General features: G+C 44.3%; 1 protein-coding gene across 1 annotated transcript; it reads left to right on the top strand.

Moving 5' to 3' along the window:
- Positions 1 to 11,221: 11,221 nt before the first annotated feature.
- Positions 11,222 to 18,474, top strand: LOC124649327 (transcription factor bHLH68-like). Its single transcript, XM_047188980.1, is given in 10 exon segments — positions 11,222 to 11,771; positions 12,056 to 12,131; positions 12,134 to 12,430; positions 13,217 to 13,294; positions 13,483 to 13,548; positions 13,862 to 13,927; positions 14,511 to 14,564; positions 17,537 to 17,587; positions 17,673 to 17,738; positions 17,956 to 18,474. Coding segments are annotated over 10 exon segments (1,161 nt in total). The 5' UTR covers positions 11,222 to 11,514; the 3' UTR covers positions 18,106 to 18,474.
- The last annotated feature ends 306 nt before the right edge of the window (positions 18,475 to 18,780 follow it).

The raw sequence follows: 18,780 nt of genomic DNA, 5'->3' as shown, positions 1-18,780 counted from the left end.
TTATTACTCCATATGCTAGCTTCTGGTACTGAGGGTACCGCTGTTTTGAGGGCGATAAAACTTCGCTGATGAAGTATACCGGCCTTTGTACTCCATGGAGTTTTCCTTCTTCCTCTCTTTCAACGACTAGCGCCGTGCTAACCACCTGAGGTGTGGCTGCGATGTATAGCAGGAGGGGTTCCTTCTCTTTTGGTGCCACTAAGATTGGTGGTGTCGAAATTGTGCGCTTTAAATCCTCGAAAGCTCGCTCTGCCTCCTCATTCCATTAAAATTTCTCTCCTTGCTTGATTAGAGCGTGAAATGGTAGTGCTTTTTCTCCCAATCTAGCGACGAATCTGCTTAAAGCTGCGACTCGCCCAGTTAGCTGCTGTACTTCCTTCAACTTTGTTGGCTTCCTCATTGTTACGATAGCCTGTATTTTTTCGGGATTTGCTTCAATCCCTCTTGCTGAAACAAGAAAACCTAGAAGTTCTCCAATGGGACGCCAAAGGAACACTTTGTTGGGTTCAATTTGAGATAGAACTTGTCGAGGTTGTCGAAGGTTTCCTTCAGATCTTCGATTAACGTTGTCCCCTTTTTTGATGTTATGACGACATCGTCGATGTATACTTGTACGTTTTTCCCAATTTGTGTCGCCAAGCACTTCTGCATCATCCTCTGGTATGTTGCTCCCGCGTTTTTTAAACCAAAAGGGCATTATCTTATAACAAAATACTCCATAAGGTGTGATGAACGCTGTTTTGACCTCATCTTCTTCTTTTAATCTGATCTGGTTATAACCAGAATATGCATCCAGGAAGGAAAGACGTTCGCACCCTGCCGTGGAGTCGATAATTTGATCGATCCTTGGGAGGGGAAAGTGATCCTTTGGGCAATGTTTATTGAGACACGTAAAATCGACGCACATGCGAAGGACTTTAGTGTTTTTCTTCGGCACCAACACTGGATTTGCTACCCATGTGGCCTCTGTATGCAGCTCTTTGATAAAACCAGCTTCTCTTAGTCGATCTATTTCTGACAACATAGCTTTACGGTTTGGCTCCGAAAAACGCCGCAAAGGTTGTTTGATTGGTCTTGCTAGTGGATCCAAGTTTAGGTGGTGCTCGGCAAGTTCCCTGGGTACTCCTGGCATGTCAGCTGGACACCATGCGAAGATTTTCTAGTTCTCACGGAGGAACTCGACGAGCGCGCTTTCCTATGCGAGGTCCATGTCTTTTGCGATGGACGTCGTTTTCTTCGGGTCTGTTGGGTGAATCTGCACCTCCTTGGAATTTTTCTCAGTGTTGAAAGTTGATTCTTTGTTTGGCCTCCCTACATCTGGCAGCACATCATAGTCAGTCGTGAGTCTTGACGCCATATATTCTGCTTGCATCCCGAAAGTTTCTGACAATCGATGAAAATCCTTATCACACTTATCGGCTAGCGCAAAACTTCCTTTGACTGTGATTGGTCCCTTAGGTCCAGGTAACCTCCACAACAAGTACGTGTAATGTGGTACTGCCATAAACCTGGCATATGCTGGCCGTCCCAACAGGGCGTGATATTGTGACGGGAAGTCCACGACTTCAAATTCCAGCTTCTCGATCCTGTAGTTTTCTCGGGTCCCGAACTGAACGTCGAGATTGATCTTCCCCAGCGGATAACTTGGCTTCTCCGGTGTGATACCGTGGAATCGTGTGTCGGTCGGTTTCAGGTTTGCTAGGGATATATTCATCTTCCTTAGTGTATCTGCATACATAAGGTTTAAACTGCTGCCGCCATCTATGAATACTCGAGATACATCGAATCCCGCAATTACTGCTGGTAAGATCAATGCTGACTGCCCTGGTCGAGGAACTTGCTGTGGATGATCAGCTATTGTGAAGCCAATATCTTGCCCTGACCAGTTAAGGTACTCGACTGTTGGTGGTGGCATCTTCTCTGCCATAAACACCTGTCGCGAGATTACTTTCTGAGCTCTATTGGATGGCCTGCCTTTCTGAATCATCGAGACCGCTCCGTTAGAGTTAGGATCAACATAGGGCGGTGGAGCAGGTGCTGCCGCTATTCTGAGCTGATGTCGATTTTCATCTGTAATCGCGGGAGGAGGTGGAAAGTGAATCTCACTCCTAGGTCCTTGAGGATTTATGTGCGCTGCCTGAGCATTTGCATGTCCTGCCCATCTTAACATTGCCTGGAAATTTCGGCAATCCTTTTGCAAGTGTCCCGACTGTCTTTTTCCATTGTTGTCGAGAAAGAAGTGCATCTGACACGGCCCGTTCATCATCTCTTCGGGGGACACAAAAGGTCTCTGGAACCTTGGCCCGGTATTTTGCCTATTGTTTCGGGAGTCATCTCTATTGTCGCCTCGCTGTTCGTTGCTCCTCTGGTATTCATCTCTGTTGTTTCCTCCCGCGCTTGCTCGAAAGCCAGCCGAAATTTGCCCAGGAGCATCATAACTCGAGTACTGCCGAGGAAATCGTCGCCTACTTTGATAATTTCGGCCGCGGTCCTCCTCTGGTGACCTATGCCGTTTGTTGTGAACGGCATCTTCTCCATCTGCCCATCTGTTTGCTATCTCCATTAATGCGGATACTGTCTTTGGATTGGTCCTGCCCAAGTCCTCGACAAAATCTCCTCGCCGGATTCCTGCGACAAACGCGTCTATTGCCCTCTCGTCAGATATATTCTCTGCCGAGTTTTTAATGATGTTCCATCTTTGGATATATTTTCTCATTGGTTCGTCTGGCTTTTGTCGACATGACCTCAATTCCTCTAGCGATGCAGGTTTTTTGCAGGTGGAGCGAAAGTTCTTGACGAAAACGTCCTCAAAGCTGTCCCAGCTGTCGATAGATCCTGGAGGAAGTTTCTTTATCCAGGATCGCGCGGCTCCACTCAGGTGTATCTGAATACTTTGCATAGCTGTTGCTCTGGTCCCCCCTGTGAGCTTCACCGTTTCTAGGTAATCGACTAGCCAATCCTCTGGGTCTTGCAGGCCGTCGAATTTCTTGAAACTATCGGGCAACTTGAATCCCGAAGGGACTCGAGTTTTTCGGACTCTCCTTGTGAAGCATGGTAAACCGCACATGTCCTCGTCGTTTATTTCTGGGGAATGCCGATGTTCTCTTCTATTTTGTCGTGCTCTGTCCACCCTTGCTTGTGCTGTTGTGTCTCTTGCTCCACTTGTTCCTTCAGGAGCTGCTGCTGCTGCCGCAGGTCGTGGACTATTTTGCCTTGCTGTTCCTTCGGGAGGTGTTGGTGCAAACGCCGTCCCCATGGCTCCAACTCCTGCCATTGCCATGTTGTACAGTGCTTCCCTTGGATCTCCTGGAGGTGGCCTTGATGCGAGGATAAAGGCCTGTGTCGCCATATACCCAGCTTATGGTGTCTTGGGGATGATGTTTCCTCTCGTGTCTATCGACATAAAAGACATGTCGAGGTTTTGAACCAAGTACTCTCTTTCTCCTTCAGGTATGTTTTGCAGCCTTGATCTTGCTCTGTTCCGAGCTTCTCTGTGGCTATCTCCCGAAGTTCCAGATTGTCGACTTAACTCCGCTCTTCGCCTGCTTGAAGCGGAGGCTGCCTCCTTTCTTCTATTCAGGGCAGCTGTCTGTTTTTCCAACTCCCTTGCAGCTCGTGCGAGCCTATATTGATATGCTTGCAACTCTGCTGGCGTGGCTGTTGTAGCCATTGGTTCTGAGCCATCCATAGCTCTTGCGGCTCTATCCCATGCTGCCTGCGGGAGTTAAACTCTATCGCGAGGCTCAGGTCCGATGTATTTACTGCCTAGACCTTGTCGTATATTAGAGGGATCAACGTATGGATTTCCCAGATCGTCAAAAGCCTCAGATGTTTCCTCCTGATCACGACTCGGCTCTCCGATGGCATAAATCTGATGGTATTTTGTATTCAGATCTGTGCTATGTTTGGTGACACCATCATAAAGATTGGCGAAGACCTTGCCCACTGTAGTAGATTTGTCGATGAAATCGAAGCTGTCGACGCTGCTCGAGTCATCGCTTATATAGGAGTCCGCAGATGACTCGAAGGACATGTCGCTGAAGATCTTGGCGAGCTTTCGCTTGCCCTGGTGCTGATGAAGCGTGGCGATGAAGTCTCTTCTTCGCCTGACTCGATTGACGATGTTGAGTTCGAAAAATCGGAATCGACCACCGACAATCCCGACGAAATCGGAATTTCGAGACGATACGCTCCCTCTTTCTCGACGCGAAAGTGGAATCTTCCGAACGTCATCTCCATAGGCTCCTCCAGATACGCATATGCATCCAAACGGGAGGGCGGGTGAGGAACAAAATCGACAGGACCAGTTGCGATCTGTTTACCTCGATCCATTGCGTTGCTTGCAGTTGATGAAGTCGACGATCTTGAATGTGCCATCGAGATCAGATCCTTGACACCTCTAATCCCCACAGACGGCACCAATTGACAAGGGATTAACTTATCAATGCCTACATGTTGTAGACTAGGGTTTAGTTGGAAGTAGAGGGCAAGTAGATCTCGAAGGTTTCAGCCGAAAAGTACTCGACGATTATAAAAACTAGGGTTTGGGAGACAATGATTCGATGATCTCTTTGTCCCTCGACCCCCCCTTATATAGGAGGTGGAGCCGAGGGATTCGTATTGTACAAGTTACAAAGTCCGGGAAGGTTTCTAACTCATCCCGTAAGATTACAAACATCATCTTCTAATACAACTTCTAACTTTCCTTAATATCAACTTGAGCTTCCGATTCTTCTTATTCTTCGAGTCGTGGGCCTTCAATAAACCCCGGGTACCATCTTCGGCAGGCCCATTGGGGATGCCTATGTCAATAGGTTCGTGTTGTTAGATGTTTTCCTATATGCATGTACAATCGTAGGTATGGAGGAGTCCTCCACCCTACCGTACCCCCTCCTTGTATCGATGATGGGCTTAATCCTGATATATTAACACGCAACTGTGTGGAGTCCAACACACGTTAAACGCCAAAACCTAATATGGTATCAGAGCGTCTCTTCCGAGACCTCTAGCTGCCGCAGCCGCTGCTCTCTGCAGCCGCCGCCGCCACACAAGGCCGCCGCCACACAACGCCGCCGCCGCTCCTGCCTCCTGCAGACGCCGCCACCGCCTCACAAGTCGCCGCCGCCACTGTCCTTTCTCAGCCGCCACCGCACTACATCATGCCACGACCTGCAGCCTTCCCGATCGATCTGATCGCCGCTGCCCTAAAAACCCTACAACAATGATTGCCGCTGCATCGACAACACCAATGCCGCCATGAGCTCGTCTTCTTCAACCACCACTCTGGCCGCTGCCCTGGGTTCCCCTCCCGCGCAGCCCCTCACCCGCAAGAACTACCTTGCATGGAAGGCTCTTGTGCTCCATGCCTTCCGCGGTGCTCGTGTCATGGGCCTCCTCGACGGCTCCGACAAGGCTCCTGCTGAAACTGTCGAGGTTGATGGCCCCGACAAGGACAAGGTCACTGTACAGAATTCGGCCTATGTTGACTGGATTGGCCGTGATCAGCAAGCTCTCCGATACCTCCTCAACTCATTGTCCCCGGATATCCTGTCTCATGTTCTCGGTGTGGATACTACTGCTGCGGCATGGAAGACCATCGACAACATGTTCAAGACCGCTGCACGCTCCAAAGTTCAACAAATCCGCAGCGAACTAAATGACACAAAGAAGCTTCAGATGACTACTGATGAGTATTACACCAAGATGAAGGGGTTTGCCTCTGAGCTTGCTGCGGTTGGAAAGACTCTTGATGATGATGAGCTGATTGGCTACATGCTCCGTGGTATGGATGTGGATCACTACAATGATCTTATTACAAACATCAATGGTAAACCAGAAACAACACTTGTCTCCGTGGTCTGGGTCTGGATGAATTTTACAGCCAATTGTCTGCCTATGACATGCGCAACACCCCCAAGGAGTCTCCAGAAGGGTTCACTTCCTCTGTCAATCTTGCTCGCCGTGGTGGTGATGATCGTGATGGTCGCTACCGTGGTGCACGTGATGGCCGCAGCCCCGAGCGTGGGCATGGAGGAGGAGGCAGATGGTCTCGTGATCGTCGAGACCGTCGTGATGACCGCCGTGATGGACCATGGAGACGTGATGACACCCGCCCACGGCAGGATGGTGGTGGTGACCGCCCACGCCATCGTGATGATGATGACCGCCGTCGCAATGATGGTGGCAAGGGAGTCCGCCGCTCTGACCGCGCTCCCACACCCTTTGTTGATACCACCTGTCAAATCTGCACTATTCATGGCCACCCTGCTAAGGATTGTAGGTGGCGCTATGAGGATGATGATGATCGTGGCAACAAGGGAGAGAGGGGTGCAAATTTTGCATCCTATGGTGTAGACACCAACTGGTACTCTGACACAGGTGCCACCGACCACATTACGAGTGATTTGCACAAGATCTCGACACATGAGAAGTACAATTGACATGACCGTGTTCGCACGGCTGAAGGCACAGGTATGCACATTAGCCATATTGGTCATTCAAAATTTGCACATCCACATGGTTCCTTTGATCTCAATAATATTCTTCATGTTCCTAATGCATCAAATAGTCTCCTTTCTGTACATCGTTTTACCCTTGATAATCATGTGTTTATTGAGTTCCATCCTTTCTTCTTTTTGATTAAAGACCAAGCAACACGAAGAGTTCTGTTTAGAGGACCATGCCATGGTGGTCTATATCCCTTGCTTCCCATGTTCAATGAGACTTCCAAGCTCGCCTTCATTGCAATAAAGCCGTCATCCTCTACATGGCATCGCCGTTTAGGACATCCATCTTCCTTTGTGGTTCAACAAGTTCTTAGGAGAAATAAAATAGCTTACACCCCAGAAAGCACACCATATGTTTGTGATTCTTGTCAGTTAGCCAAGAGTCATCAACTACCATATCCCATATCCACTAGTGTTTCTGCTGCTCCCTTGGAGCAAGTGTTCTCTGATGTATGGGGCCCTGCTCCTCTTTCTGTGGGAAAACATGCATACTATGTAAGCTTTATTGATGATTTTAGTAAATTCACATGGATATATTTGCTCAAAAAGCGCTCTGATGTTTATCAAGTCTTTCTTAATTATCAACAGTATGTTGAGCGCAAGTTTGGTAGGAAAATTGTTACCATGCAAACTGATTGGGGAGGAGAGTATGAAAAATTGAATGGTTTCTTTCAATAGGTTGGAATTACACATCATGTTTCTTGTCCTCATGCTCATCAGCAAAATGGTTCCGCTAAAAGAAAACATCGCCACATTGTTGAAGTTGGTCTTGCCTTGCTTGCTAATGCATCCATGCCTCTTAAATTTTGGGATGAAGCTTTCCTTACCGCCACTTTTCTTATCAATCTTCTCCCAAGTAAAGTTCTTGATTTTGAGTCTCCCACTGAGCGTCTCCTTAATGTCACACCAAATTATGATGCCCTTCGAACTTTTGGCTGTGCTTGTTGGCCCAATCTTCGTCCCTACAATAAACGAAAACTTGATTTTCGCTCCAAACGGTGTGTCTTTCTAGGCTATAGTCCTCTCCACAAAGGTGTTAAGTGTCTTGACATTTCTACAGGTCGAGTCTATATTTCTAGAGATGTTGTTTTTGATGAGGATGTTTTTCTTTTGATCCAAATGCCGGTGCTCGTCTCAAACAAGATATTTTGCTTCTTTCATCCTCCACATCTTGCTCTCAAACGGATGATGCAAATTTTGATGATCATATTGTGCCTATTGTGTCCTCTAATACTGTGTCGCAGATGGAGAAGCCGCAGGAGAAAACGGAACTAAAAACGAAGCTGAAAGAAACGGAAGAAAACTACTCATTATCGCATGCTGCAGAAGAAGACGAAACCAGCGCGGAGCACGAGGAGGAACATTCCTCTGCTCCGCCTGATCCCGAGGTCAGCGATCCCGAGGAGGATACGCTGCCATCGCCTGGCGCGTCAGAGCCAGCACCTGAAGCAGGCGGGGCAGGTGGTCCTGCTGCTCCCTCGCGTCCCGTGAGCATGCACACAGAGGAGGAGATTCCCTCCTCGTGCTCCACGCCAACGCGGCCAATGCCATCCACGCGCTCTAGCCACACGCCCGTGGGCTGGCTCAGCGCCCACAAGCTCCGCCATGCGTCAGCCGTTGCCTGGCTCCCAGATATCTAGAGGATCTTGTGTGCCAGAGCCAGCAGGTTCTGGTGGATCTTATGTGCAAAATGATTCTGTAGCAAATTCTACACCAAGCTCTTCATCTGCTGATTCGGAGGCTTCTTCGCCGGTGCAAAATGCTGCACCACCAGCACCTCCGTCTCCCATTCACACTCGTCTACAGAGAGGTATAACAAATCCGAAAAAATATACTGATGGTACAATCCGCTATGGTATGTTGTCATCTACAGGTGAACCATGCACATTGAGAGAGGCTCTAGATGATGAAAATTGGCGTCTGGCTATGGAGGAAGAATACAAAGCTTTGATGCAGAACAAGACCTGGCATCTTGTCCCTCCGAGCAAAAATAAAAATCTAATTGATTGCAAGTGTGTTTATCGAATAAAGAGAAAAGCAGATGGTACAATTGACAGATATAAGGCATGTTTGGTTGCAAAAGGTTTCAAACAAAGGTGTGGCATTGATTATGAAGATACTTCAGTCCTGTGTTTAAAATTGCTACTATCAGAACAGTTCTGGCTCTTTCTGTCTCTCGTGGTTGGAGTCTACGGCAACTAGATGTCAAGAATGCGTTTCTTCATGGTATTCTGTAAGAGGAAGTATATTTGAAACAACCTCCAGGTTTTGAGAATTCTCACACTCCACACTATATTTGCAAACTTGATAAAGCATTATATGGGTTGAAGCAAGCTCCTCGAGCCTGGTATTCTAGGCTGAGTTCTAAGCTTTGTGATCTTGGTTTTATACCTTCAAAGGCTGATACCTCATTGTTCCTTTTTCACAAGTCTGGCATTACTATGTTTGTGCTAATATATGTTGATGACATCATAGTAACAAGCTCTTCTGATCATGCTATTTCTGGTTTGCTTAAAAATCTCAATAAGAATTTTGCTATCAAGGACTTGGGAGACTTACATTATTTTCTTGGTATTGAGGTTATAAAGATACATAATGGTTTGCTCCTGACACAGGGAAAATATGCTAAGGACCTGCTTCGGAAAGTCGGCATGCATGGTTGCAAGCCATCTCCAACACCTTTGTCTTCTACTGAACAATTATCTCTTACAGCCGATACACCTCTAGGTTCTGATGACAATACTCAATATAGAAGCATTGTTGGAGGACTACATTATTTAACATTGACACGACCAGATTTGTCATACTCTGTTAACAAGGTTTGTCAGTATCTTCATGCTCCAACTACAGAACACTGGACAGCTGTTAAACGTATTCTCAGATATGTGCAAGATACTTTGCATACTGGAATTACTTTTGTGAGATCATCCTCTACACTTCTTAGTGCATTTTCAGATGCAGATTAGGCAGGATCTCTTGATAATAGAAGATCCACACGAGGTTTTTCTATATTTGTTGGACCAAATTTGGTCTCTTGGAGTGCCAGGAAACATGATACAGTATCCAGGTCAAGCACTGAGGCGGAATATAAAGCCTTAGCAAATGCTACAGTAGAGCTGATATGGGTTGAAGCGTTACTTGGTGAACTTGGTGTTAGATTGAAGAACAAGCCATGCCTTTGGTGTGATAATTTGGGTGCTACTTATTTATCTGCAAATCCAGTTTTTCATGCTCGCACCAAGTACATTGAAATTGATTTTCATTTTGTTAGAGAAAGAGTTGCAAAGAATTTGCTAGCTATCAAGTTCATCTCAAGCAAAGATCAAGTTGCAGATGGTTTTACAAAGGCCCTAACTGTCAAGAAATTAGAAGAGTTTAAGCGTAATCTAAACCTTTCTGTAGGTTTAGATTAAGGGGGAGTGTTAGATGTTTTCCTGTATGCCTGTACAATAGTAGGTATGGAGGAGTCCTCCACCCTACCGTACCCCCTCCTTGTATCGATGATGGGCTTAGTCCTGATATATTAACACGCAACCGTGTGGAGTCCAACACACGTTAAACGCCAAAACCTAATACGTGTAAACAATCCTTCCTCAAGTTTTTTTTGCTCGGAAAAAGTAAGGCAACTATTAATCCCCGAAATTCTTATCTCTACAGTCCTCCAAACCATAGGCAGAAAAACTGAACTTGTGTTCAGTTATACACAAAGGAATATTATTATTACGAGTCAAATAAATATTTTACATATCTATCAAGGACAAGCTATGGATGAACAGTTTACAAGCATAGAGACGCACTAGAAAAATCTGAAAACTAAAAAGACTGGACTGATGATTAGTGTCTGCTTGGAAATTAAATATTACATCGTGAATTGTTTTTGCTTATTTTGAGCTTTTGAGGGAGCATCAATACACTTTTCCATATAATATACAAGATTTCCCTTTCCCTCATCAGTTGTGCATATCTGATAAACTAAGTCACAACGCCAATATTTGAGGGATACTTTCTTAGCCGACATGTAATATATGCTACATTCCTTGACACTCATCAATTGTACACGGCATTAAGAGATTATTAAGCCCACACATTTTATATTTGACTGTTTTTTTCCTTGGCCGACACGTAATGTATGCTACATTCCAAGCGAGGTTACTAAAGCTTGTACTGTTTATAGCGCACTACTCCGTATTTCATCTCCTTGACAATCCAAGCAAGCAAACCATATCATTTCGTGGTTCACCTCATGAAAGGACGAATATATGAAGTAACAGAGAGGACATCCCTTCCTCCCCCTTCGCTCTGCATGCTCTCGCTTTAGGTGGGGTGTGGATATATGCATGCGTGCACCCGTTGTTGCTGTGTATGTGCGTGCTGCGGAGGTAACACACACATGATCATCTATCTATACAGATGTAACGCATCGCGCTAGTACTAATTATCAGCTCTGCCACTTATTTGGTAGTTTGAAAGGTACTTGGGAGTAGCATAAGCTACGAGAGATTGATTAACAAGCACCGCCTCCTCTTTAAACCGCTCCTTTTAGTCCGAAATGGTGTGTCTTGCATACCTTTCCTACATCACTTTGGTGATAAAGCAAAAGAGACTGAAGAAGGAAATAAAAGGATTTTTTTCCCGTATGTGTAACGGAAGAATGAGAGAGGAGAGAGAAAGGGAGGAAAGCAAGGGAAAGTTCGCAAATAAAGGAGTGAAGCAAAAGGAAGGGGAAAATAAAACAAAGCCCAGATTCCTCTCCAAACAGGCCCTATGCTTTTTCTTCTTCTCTCCCCACCTCTCTCTCTCTCTTCTCATCTCCTCCTGCTGTTGTTCTCTTCTCTGCAAAGAACATCATATACCCCATCCCTCAAAGAAAATTAAGCCACTGGCCCCTTAAAGATTGAGCTGAGATTTCCACACATAGGGTGCAAGGAGGGAGAAGCAAGAGCATTCCTTGCAGCAGGGAAGCCAGGAGCGCATCCCCCTCTACCCTCTTTCTCTAGAAGCGAGTGATATGAATCGAGGAGAATTCCAGAGCTCCCTGGTGCAACAGATGATCATGAGTAGCTTGAAGCCGTGCCATGAGGAGCAAGAAGCGTCTCCTAACATGCCCTCCTTGTCATCTCCATCCATGCTCTTCTCCCAGCAGTTTCCACATAGCTCATCAGGCATGCTTCTTATGAACGGCACCGCCTCTATTCCAAGCTTGCATGATGGTAACGCCGGAAGCCAGGAGAGCCACATGCCAGAGTCTTGGAGCCAGCTGATTCTGTAAACATTTCTGTCCCTACCCCTCTCCCTCTCTAATCTAGATTCTAGAGTCGATGCAGATAAGAAAGAAACACTCCATCTAAAATTTAATTACATACTTAAGTGTAGCTCTAGGCGAAGGAATAAAGTGGTTAACCGACTTCGTCCTGTAGTAGATCAAGCGTTTCCTTGCCCTAATCATCTGCTGCATGTTCATCTCACTAACTTGCAGTTGTTTTTATCTCCATGGACTCATGTATTTGTGTATGTCTGTGTGTTCCTTGTGCAAACTGCATATACAACAGTGGGGGATTAGTTGGAGATCAAGAGAGATACAGCACCACCACGGCTCTCCTGTCAAAGGGACTAGAGAACTGGGGGATCATCAGGCTGCCGCTGCTGCAAGTGCATGCATGGTTGGTATGAAGGAGGAGGGCTCCATGCCTAATTCCGGCACCAGCGGCGCCCCTGCTCCTTACAATTTCTATGGGAGCCATCTTGTCGCCGGCGATGGCCACGAGATCCAGGCCAAGTCCCAGCTGAGCCAGATGCTCCTGGCCTCCTCTCCTAGGTCATGCGTCACCACCAGCCTCGGCAGCAACATGCTTGACTTCTCGAATAGCGTGGCGCCGCCGCCGCCGGAGCTCCGGAGCCACCACCAATCCGACAACTCATCCGAGGTGAATAACGATATGATTAAGATTTGATTCATTGTTAATTTGAAGGTTTTGTGCTCTTTTTTGGACTGCTCACTATCTTTAATTTGGCGTGTTTCCTGGTTTATTCCATGTATGTCATATTGTTTGGACGATGATTTACTACAAGGAATGCATTTATTTGGTGGTTCCAAGATCGCAAAGGAGACGAACTTGATCTGCTTGAAACATATAACTACGATTTTTATTGAGTTGGTTCTTGCAACTGCGTTTGATCTTTCGTCTACTTCATGAAAAACTATTAATTGTTGTTTTCCAAAGTAGGTCTTTCCTGTTACTTTTCTTGATGGAAAGCTATAAGTTTGATCATGATGCCTCTAAATAAATTGTCTAGGTTCAGGCTTTTAGGGCTGTGAATGCAATCTCTTGGCAATGGTGCATTCTGTCATTATCCCCTTAATCAATAGATTGATACTGGTATTATTGTTCTTTCCTGATAAGATACTCCACAAGTTTTGATGTCTCACTTTGGAGTATGCTCTAGTCAACTAGTTAATTGATGTCTCCATAGCATGTTGTTTCATGATCTCTTGGTAAGAGTTTAGGCAGGACATTGCACACTCATTGACAGAGAGGTAGCTAGCTGTTTTGCTAATTTCATAACCTATTAATTCTTTTGTATTGGGCTACAGTAAGTGGTCAGTGTGTAGAATCCTGAGGATTCACTTTAGGGAGACGATGGTTCTTGTTGGGACGAGATAAAAATGGGCTCATGATTATTCACGCTTTGGTTTGTTTGTCTTTCTCTAGTGCAACAGCACCGCGACAGGCTCAGCTCTCAAGAAGGCTAGGGTTCAGGCCTCCTCCTCAGCACAATCTACTCTAAAGGTTTCTTCCTCACCAGTCAGCTCCCTGCTTTCCCAAACACATTTTACGCTCTCTCTCCCTCTCTCTCATAAAGGGCACTTGACTATCGAAGTTCGTGCAGCAAGAGCACAGGAAAATGGCTGACATATTTCTTTCCACAGCTTTCCATTTTACTAATAGGATTTTTTTTTCTTGTGAATAATTTTCAGGTGAGGAAGGAGAGGCTAGGGGATAGAATAACTGCCCTTCACCAGATAGTTTCACCATTTGGCAAGGTGAATATCTAGGGTGGAATTTGTTTGCTTAATATAGCATTGATGTTTTCAGATCCAGGTAGTGACGTGATAACCTGGACGTAGTTAACTGTTTGGCCCTTCTTTGCACTGCAACAGTATAGGAGAGCTAGATCTGCATGTGTAGCAGTCTCCCTCCATGTATACCATATACTACTAGAGTGTTATATATGCATGCTGTTACATTTGTCTATAGTTTTCGCCATCTAGCTCCTCTCTTTTGCCTGCTTCAATTCACTCGAGGGGTTGTGTCCAACTAAAGTTTATCTCTGACACACGTGCTCTCCTTTTACAGACTGACACTGCGTCTGTACTGCAAGAGACCATTGGCTATGTCAGATTCCTCCTGGGTCAAATTGAGGTCCAATCTCTCTCTCTATCTCTCTCTCTCTCTCTAGACTAGAGCAAAAGCTTATTATGAGTCATGGTCATAGGAGGACCCTGATCAGAAGTATGGGGTGAACAGGGAGTAGATGGCCCATATGTCAGTTCAGGCATGACCAGTACCATCTGTAAAAAGCACACGATGCATGCTGTAGTAACATTTTCCAACGCCGGCTGTGGCTGGAGAGCTGTGCCCACCACGCATGTCCCCACATGCAGCGACAGATCAGGAAGCATGCACGGAGGTAGGGTAAATTTAAGAGAAGTTCCTGGCACACTGAGCGCGCGCGGGAAACAAAAAGAGAATATGGCCGGAGAGGTAGGGCAGGGGTGGGACTGGGCGCAAGAGCACGCTGCTAAAGTTGGGCGCTAGCTGCTGTGTCTGTGTGCATGCATGGGCGCGCGAGCACGCAGCAGCAGCGGCAACAGAGATCGATGGATGGATGTGCTGCGGTGCCCGTCTTGTAGCGCTTTGTGTTTCATGGGCTAGGATTTTATGCTCGCCCTCTCTTTCTCTCTCGTCATCTCGTGCATGACCAGTGGTTGTTCTTCTGTGGCAGGCTCTTAGCTACCCATACATGGGCCAGGGTGGCAACGGGACATCCATGCAAAATGTAAGTTGCACACACCTTCTCTCTCGCTATCTATCTATCTATCTATCTATCTATCTCTCTCTCTCTCTCTCTCTCTCTCTCTCTCTTATGCGTTACTGTATGAGCACACGGAAAAGAAGAAGTTCATATTTGCAAGTGACGAGATGCCTATGCACGTGCAAGGAGTTGTGAGATGAAACATGCCACGAATGCACACAGCTTATTGTTGCTTTCGTCTTGCCTTTGTAGCAAAACTTTCATCAAAGCTGACTGTGAGTACGATACCAATCCTTTGGTTACCTTTGTGGAAAACGACTTTAGGGCCTTTGATTCAAAGAAATCATTTAGGACTTTTTGTATGATTTAATTCATAGGACTTTTTCATATAGAGGTTGTTTGATTTATAGGATTGCAATCCTTTGAAATTCCCACTTGCACTATGTTTTGTAGGAAACAATTCTTCACTTCAATCTCTTTTTACAATTTCTTTGGTTACCCTGTGCATCAAATACTTTTGGATCCAAAATCATGTAGTCTACTGATCTTATACGATTGGACAGGATATGCCATTCCAATCATTTTCGATAAAGGGAATATATTAATATCGAAAGATACCAATTACACCCAGCCTCTGCAACAACGCCCCACCCTAATGGTAGTACGGATGCACACAGCCAAAAAGAGAAAAGAAAACTAAGAAATAAAAGTCCCGCTACAGCCTTCTAGACCTAGCAACAGCAATACAACCACCACCGTGACAACACCTGAAGTACAGACTCTCCAAAAGCGACACCTCCAAGAAGGGAACAGTGCATCAGCGCCGTCGTCGCCCGACCAAAGGTCTTAGGTTTTCACCCTGAAGACAAGACAGTCCCCACTCTCAAAACAATGCATCCAACAAGAACGTTGCCAGGCACAACCAGTAAAGGCCAGACCTTGGGTTTTCACCCTGAGAGATAAGACTCTGAACTTCCCCTGTGCTGCCGCCCCCACATGCATACCACTGCTGCAGAGCCTGGAACGTCCTACGTTTTGAAAACCCTGTGAATCAAAGAAGCCCTGAAGGTCCCCTTCGTCGGTGCAGAACACACACAAAAATCCCACTCAGGAATCAACTATAAGTAATAAGCATTTCTGCAATTATATAGTATTAGATTAAAACCTTTGGTATTCTGAAAATATCCACATCGTATTTCTATGTCTTGATTCCACGCATTTGAATGGAAGCTTGAGATCTAGTCTAGTCATAGAGAATGTGATACAACTACAAGTAAAAACATATGAAGGATGCAAGTAGCATATTCTAGATATTAGGAGTTGTGCCACACCAAATTAAAAAATCCATATTTATTAATTTTACATAATAATATTAAGTTTCTCATACATGTGATTTTTTTCACACCCAATTTTCAATTAGAATACAACTTAGTATGTGTGCCTTGAAACTTATTGAAGTAAACTGCGACACATTTATTATGTTGGTTGGAAACATGGGGACCTTTAGGTTTGTATTCAAACTAGCCAAATTCATCATCCCTCCAAATATACAGCTCTACTTCTGGTAACATCCAATGGTTAAAAATATAAATTGTGTTTCTTATGTAGCAGTCGACCCTAGTTCATTCTAATTTGTATGATGTATACACACCAAAATAAGTATTATAGATGCATCTCTTTTATTCTGTTAATATCATAAATATAAACCACTGAGGGAATATGAAAAGTTAATTTGACCTTATTATCAAAGGAGTCTCAAGTTATATAAATCCATCTTAGTAAAGTAACTTTTTGTATAAGATATGTTTGTACATGAATGGTCTTTATAACGAATGATTTCAGCCTCACATCACCTTCTTAATTTTGTATGGAGTTTGTTGACTTAAATATTGTCTATAGAAATGTACATATTACGTAAAGTTATGGGAAAATTTTGTAAACTTCATACGTAAATCCTGCAACTTGTTACTACAAAAATTTACATAAAATGGAAACTTGAAACTTTACAATGATTTCTTACACTTATTTTTTTTAATGATATTGATCATACATTTGGAAAAGTCTACTGAATGAAATAATGTAATAATTAAATGAAATTTTATATTCATTTACTATTTGTTAATCATGACATTGTTCATGTAAGAATTGGTATTCATATTCATTTACTATTGTTAAACTGTAATTTTAATGCATTATATTCCAGATTTATTATATATTTATTTATCATCTATATGTTCAAATGCATATGTGTCTACCAGAATGTGGTGATGAAAATTGATGAGTAGGTCACATATAATCTAATTAGGATGGAACAAATTAATTGCTCTGTATTTTTCTTAAATATGTGCTCTCTGGGCTCCCGTTAAGAAAATATTTAAAATCCATAAAATTTGAAGGAACCTATGATACAATTTACATCCCTCATGCTGCTGCGTGTATAGAATTTTACAATTTTTAAGAATATCCACATAGCATATTATCATATTTTTATTAAATTTTATTTCCTGCACATACCATACATTAATTATGGGATGATATGTTTTCTTGAGATATAAGCATGATTCCACTAAATTTTTCAAAAATATTCAGTGAATTATTTGATCCCATAGGAATTTGGTTTTGAATTGTTGGAACAGTATGCACACTCATCAAGATGTACATGGCAATTCAGCTGCCTAGGGCCAAAACTGGATAATGCCACAAGATGGATTTACATAGTTACATTACTGAACAGATGAAGCAGCACTGAAAATCGACACAAAGTACACTTCTGCAGTCTGCAGACATGTAGAAAATTATGATCGCCATATGTATAGATCGATATAGTTTAGCTAATCTTAGCCATGATCTGCGACAACCTTGGGCCGGTCGGTGCAACTGATCATGGGTTCAATCATATTTTCCTAGTCTGAAAAATTATTCCTCCCTACCCTTTTCGCACGCTTGTACGTGCAACGTTGACATGTGACAAAGTACTTTCCTCTTTTCATGAACAGGGACCAACCGGAGAAAGGAACCCTGGACTCTTCCCAGAATACCCCGGCCAGGTTAGTAGAGATCTATACACGCACATATGAGAATCTGTCCCCCTTTACAGCTCTGCTTAAGTTTACTTTACATTTTTTGGGGCAGTTGCTAAACCATAATAACAATACTGGAGCAGTACAGCAGCAGGCTGCAGGCCAACCTGAGCAGCAGGTATATATATCATGAACACACTTTGCTTACCTTCAAAGTCATTTCCAATCATGTGTATACGTACATACATGCATGCACATTACATTTTGGCAAAAAAAAAGAGTTAAAATCATTTCTAGCATCAAGTATCTTCTATGCTATACTTTGTGTAATGTGCAAGTTTTCTGCATTGGTTTGTTACCATAACTGTGGCATGAAAATACATGTGTATACACAGCAGGGTGCTAAGAATGAAGAGGAGGCGAGCAAGAAGGACCTGAGGAGCCGGGGCCTGTGCCTCGTCCCGGTGTCGTGCACGTCGCACTTCGGCGGGGACAACGCAGCTGACTACTGGGCCCCTGCGCCGCTCGGCGGGATCCTCCGGTAGAAGAGATCCATGGCTGTTTCTTGCAGCAAGTATATGTGTTTGTGCATGGTGGGGTGCAGGGGCGAGTACGTAACATTAATGTACGTACCTACATACCATCATGAGCAGTCATTCTGTTAAGGATGATTGCTCTTGATGCTATGCTATGCGAGTAGTAGTGTAATCATATCGTTATGGGGGTGAAAGCGATTAAGCCTTCTGTATCTGCATTATTTTCTGCAAAGAGGCTTTCCATGAAGGGAGATCGATGCATGCATGGTCAGCCTAGTACTTCTTCTCTAGCTGGCCGTCCTCCTTCAGTCCTTGCAAAATTTATGGCTTTGTTGTATATGTAAATCTAGCAAGCTATATAGTGAACTTTAATTTGTTGAGGCCGAGCATCGAGTTCTTGGTAGTTGATTATTGAGGAGCTGGGTGGTGCTTATCTCGTAACTGAAACAATGCAGCTGCAGACATTGGTCCGTGTGAGCGCTATGTCTGGGATTCACATTATGTAACGCTGTCAGTACCATATATGGATCGTCACAAATGACCAATACTGAATAGTACTGATGACAAGATAGATAAGAAAAAAAGGCTAAAATTCCCCCTTTTTTTCTTGAGACAAAACACATGATGTCAGAGCAAGAACCATCATGACACAGTAATGAGTAGTATAGAGACACATAATAACTT

The sequence above is a fragment of the Lolium rigidum genome, chromosome 4 (genome assembly GCF_022539505.1).
Source record: "Lolium rigidum isolate FL_2022 chromosome 4, APGP_CSIRO_Lrig_0.1, whole genome shotgun sequence".
Taxonomy (NCBI): Eukaryota; Viridiplantae; Streptophyta; class Magnoliopsida; order Poales; family Poaceae; genus Lolium; species Lolium rigidum.
The sequence above is the reverse complement of the archived record's forward strand: the minus strand, read 5'-3'. Positions and strand labels throughout refer to the sequence as shown.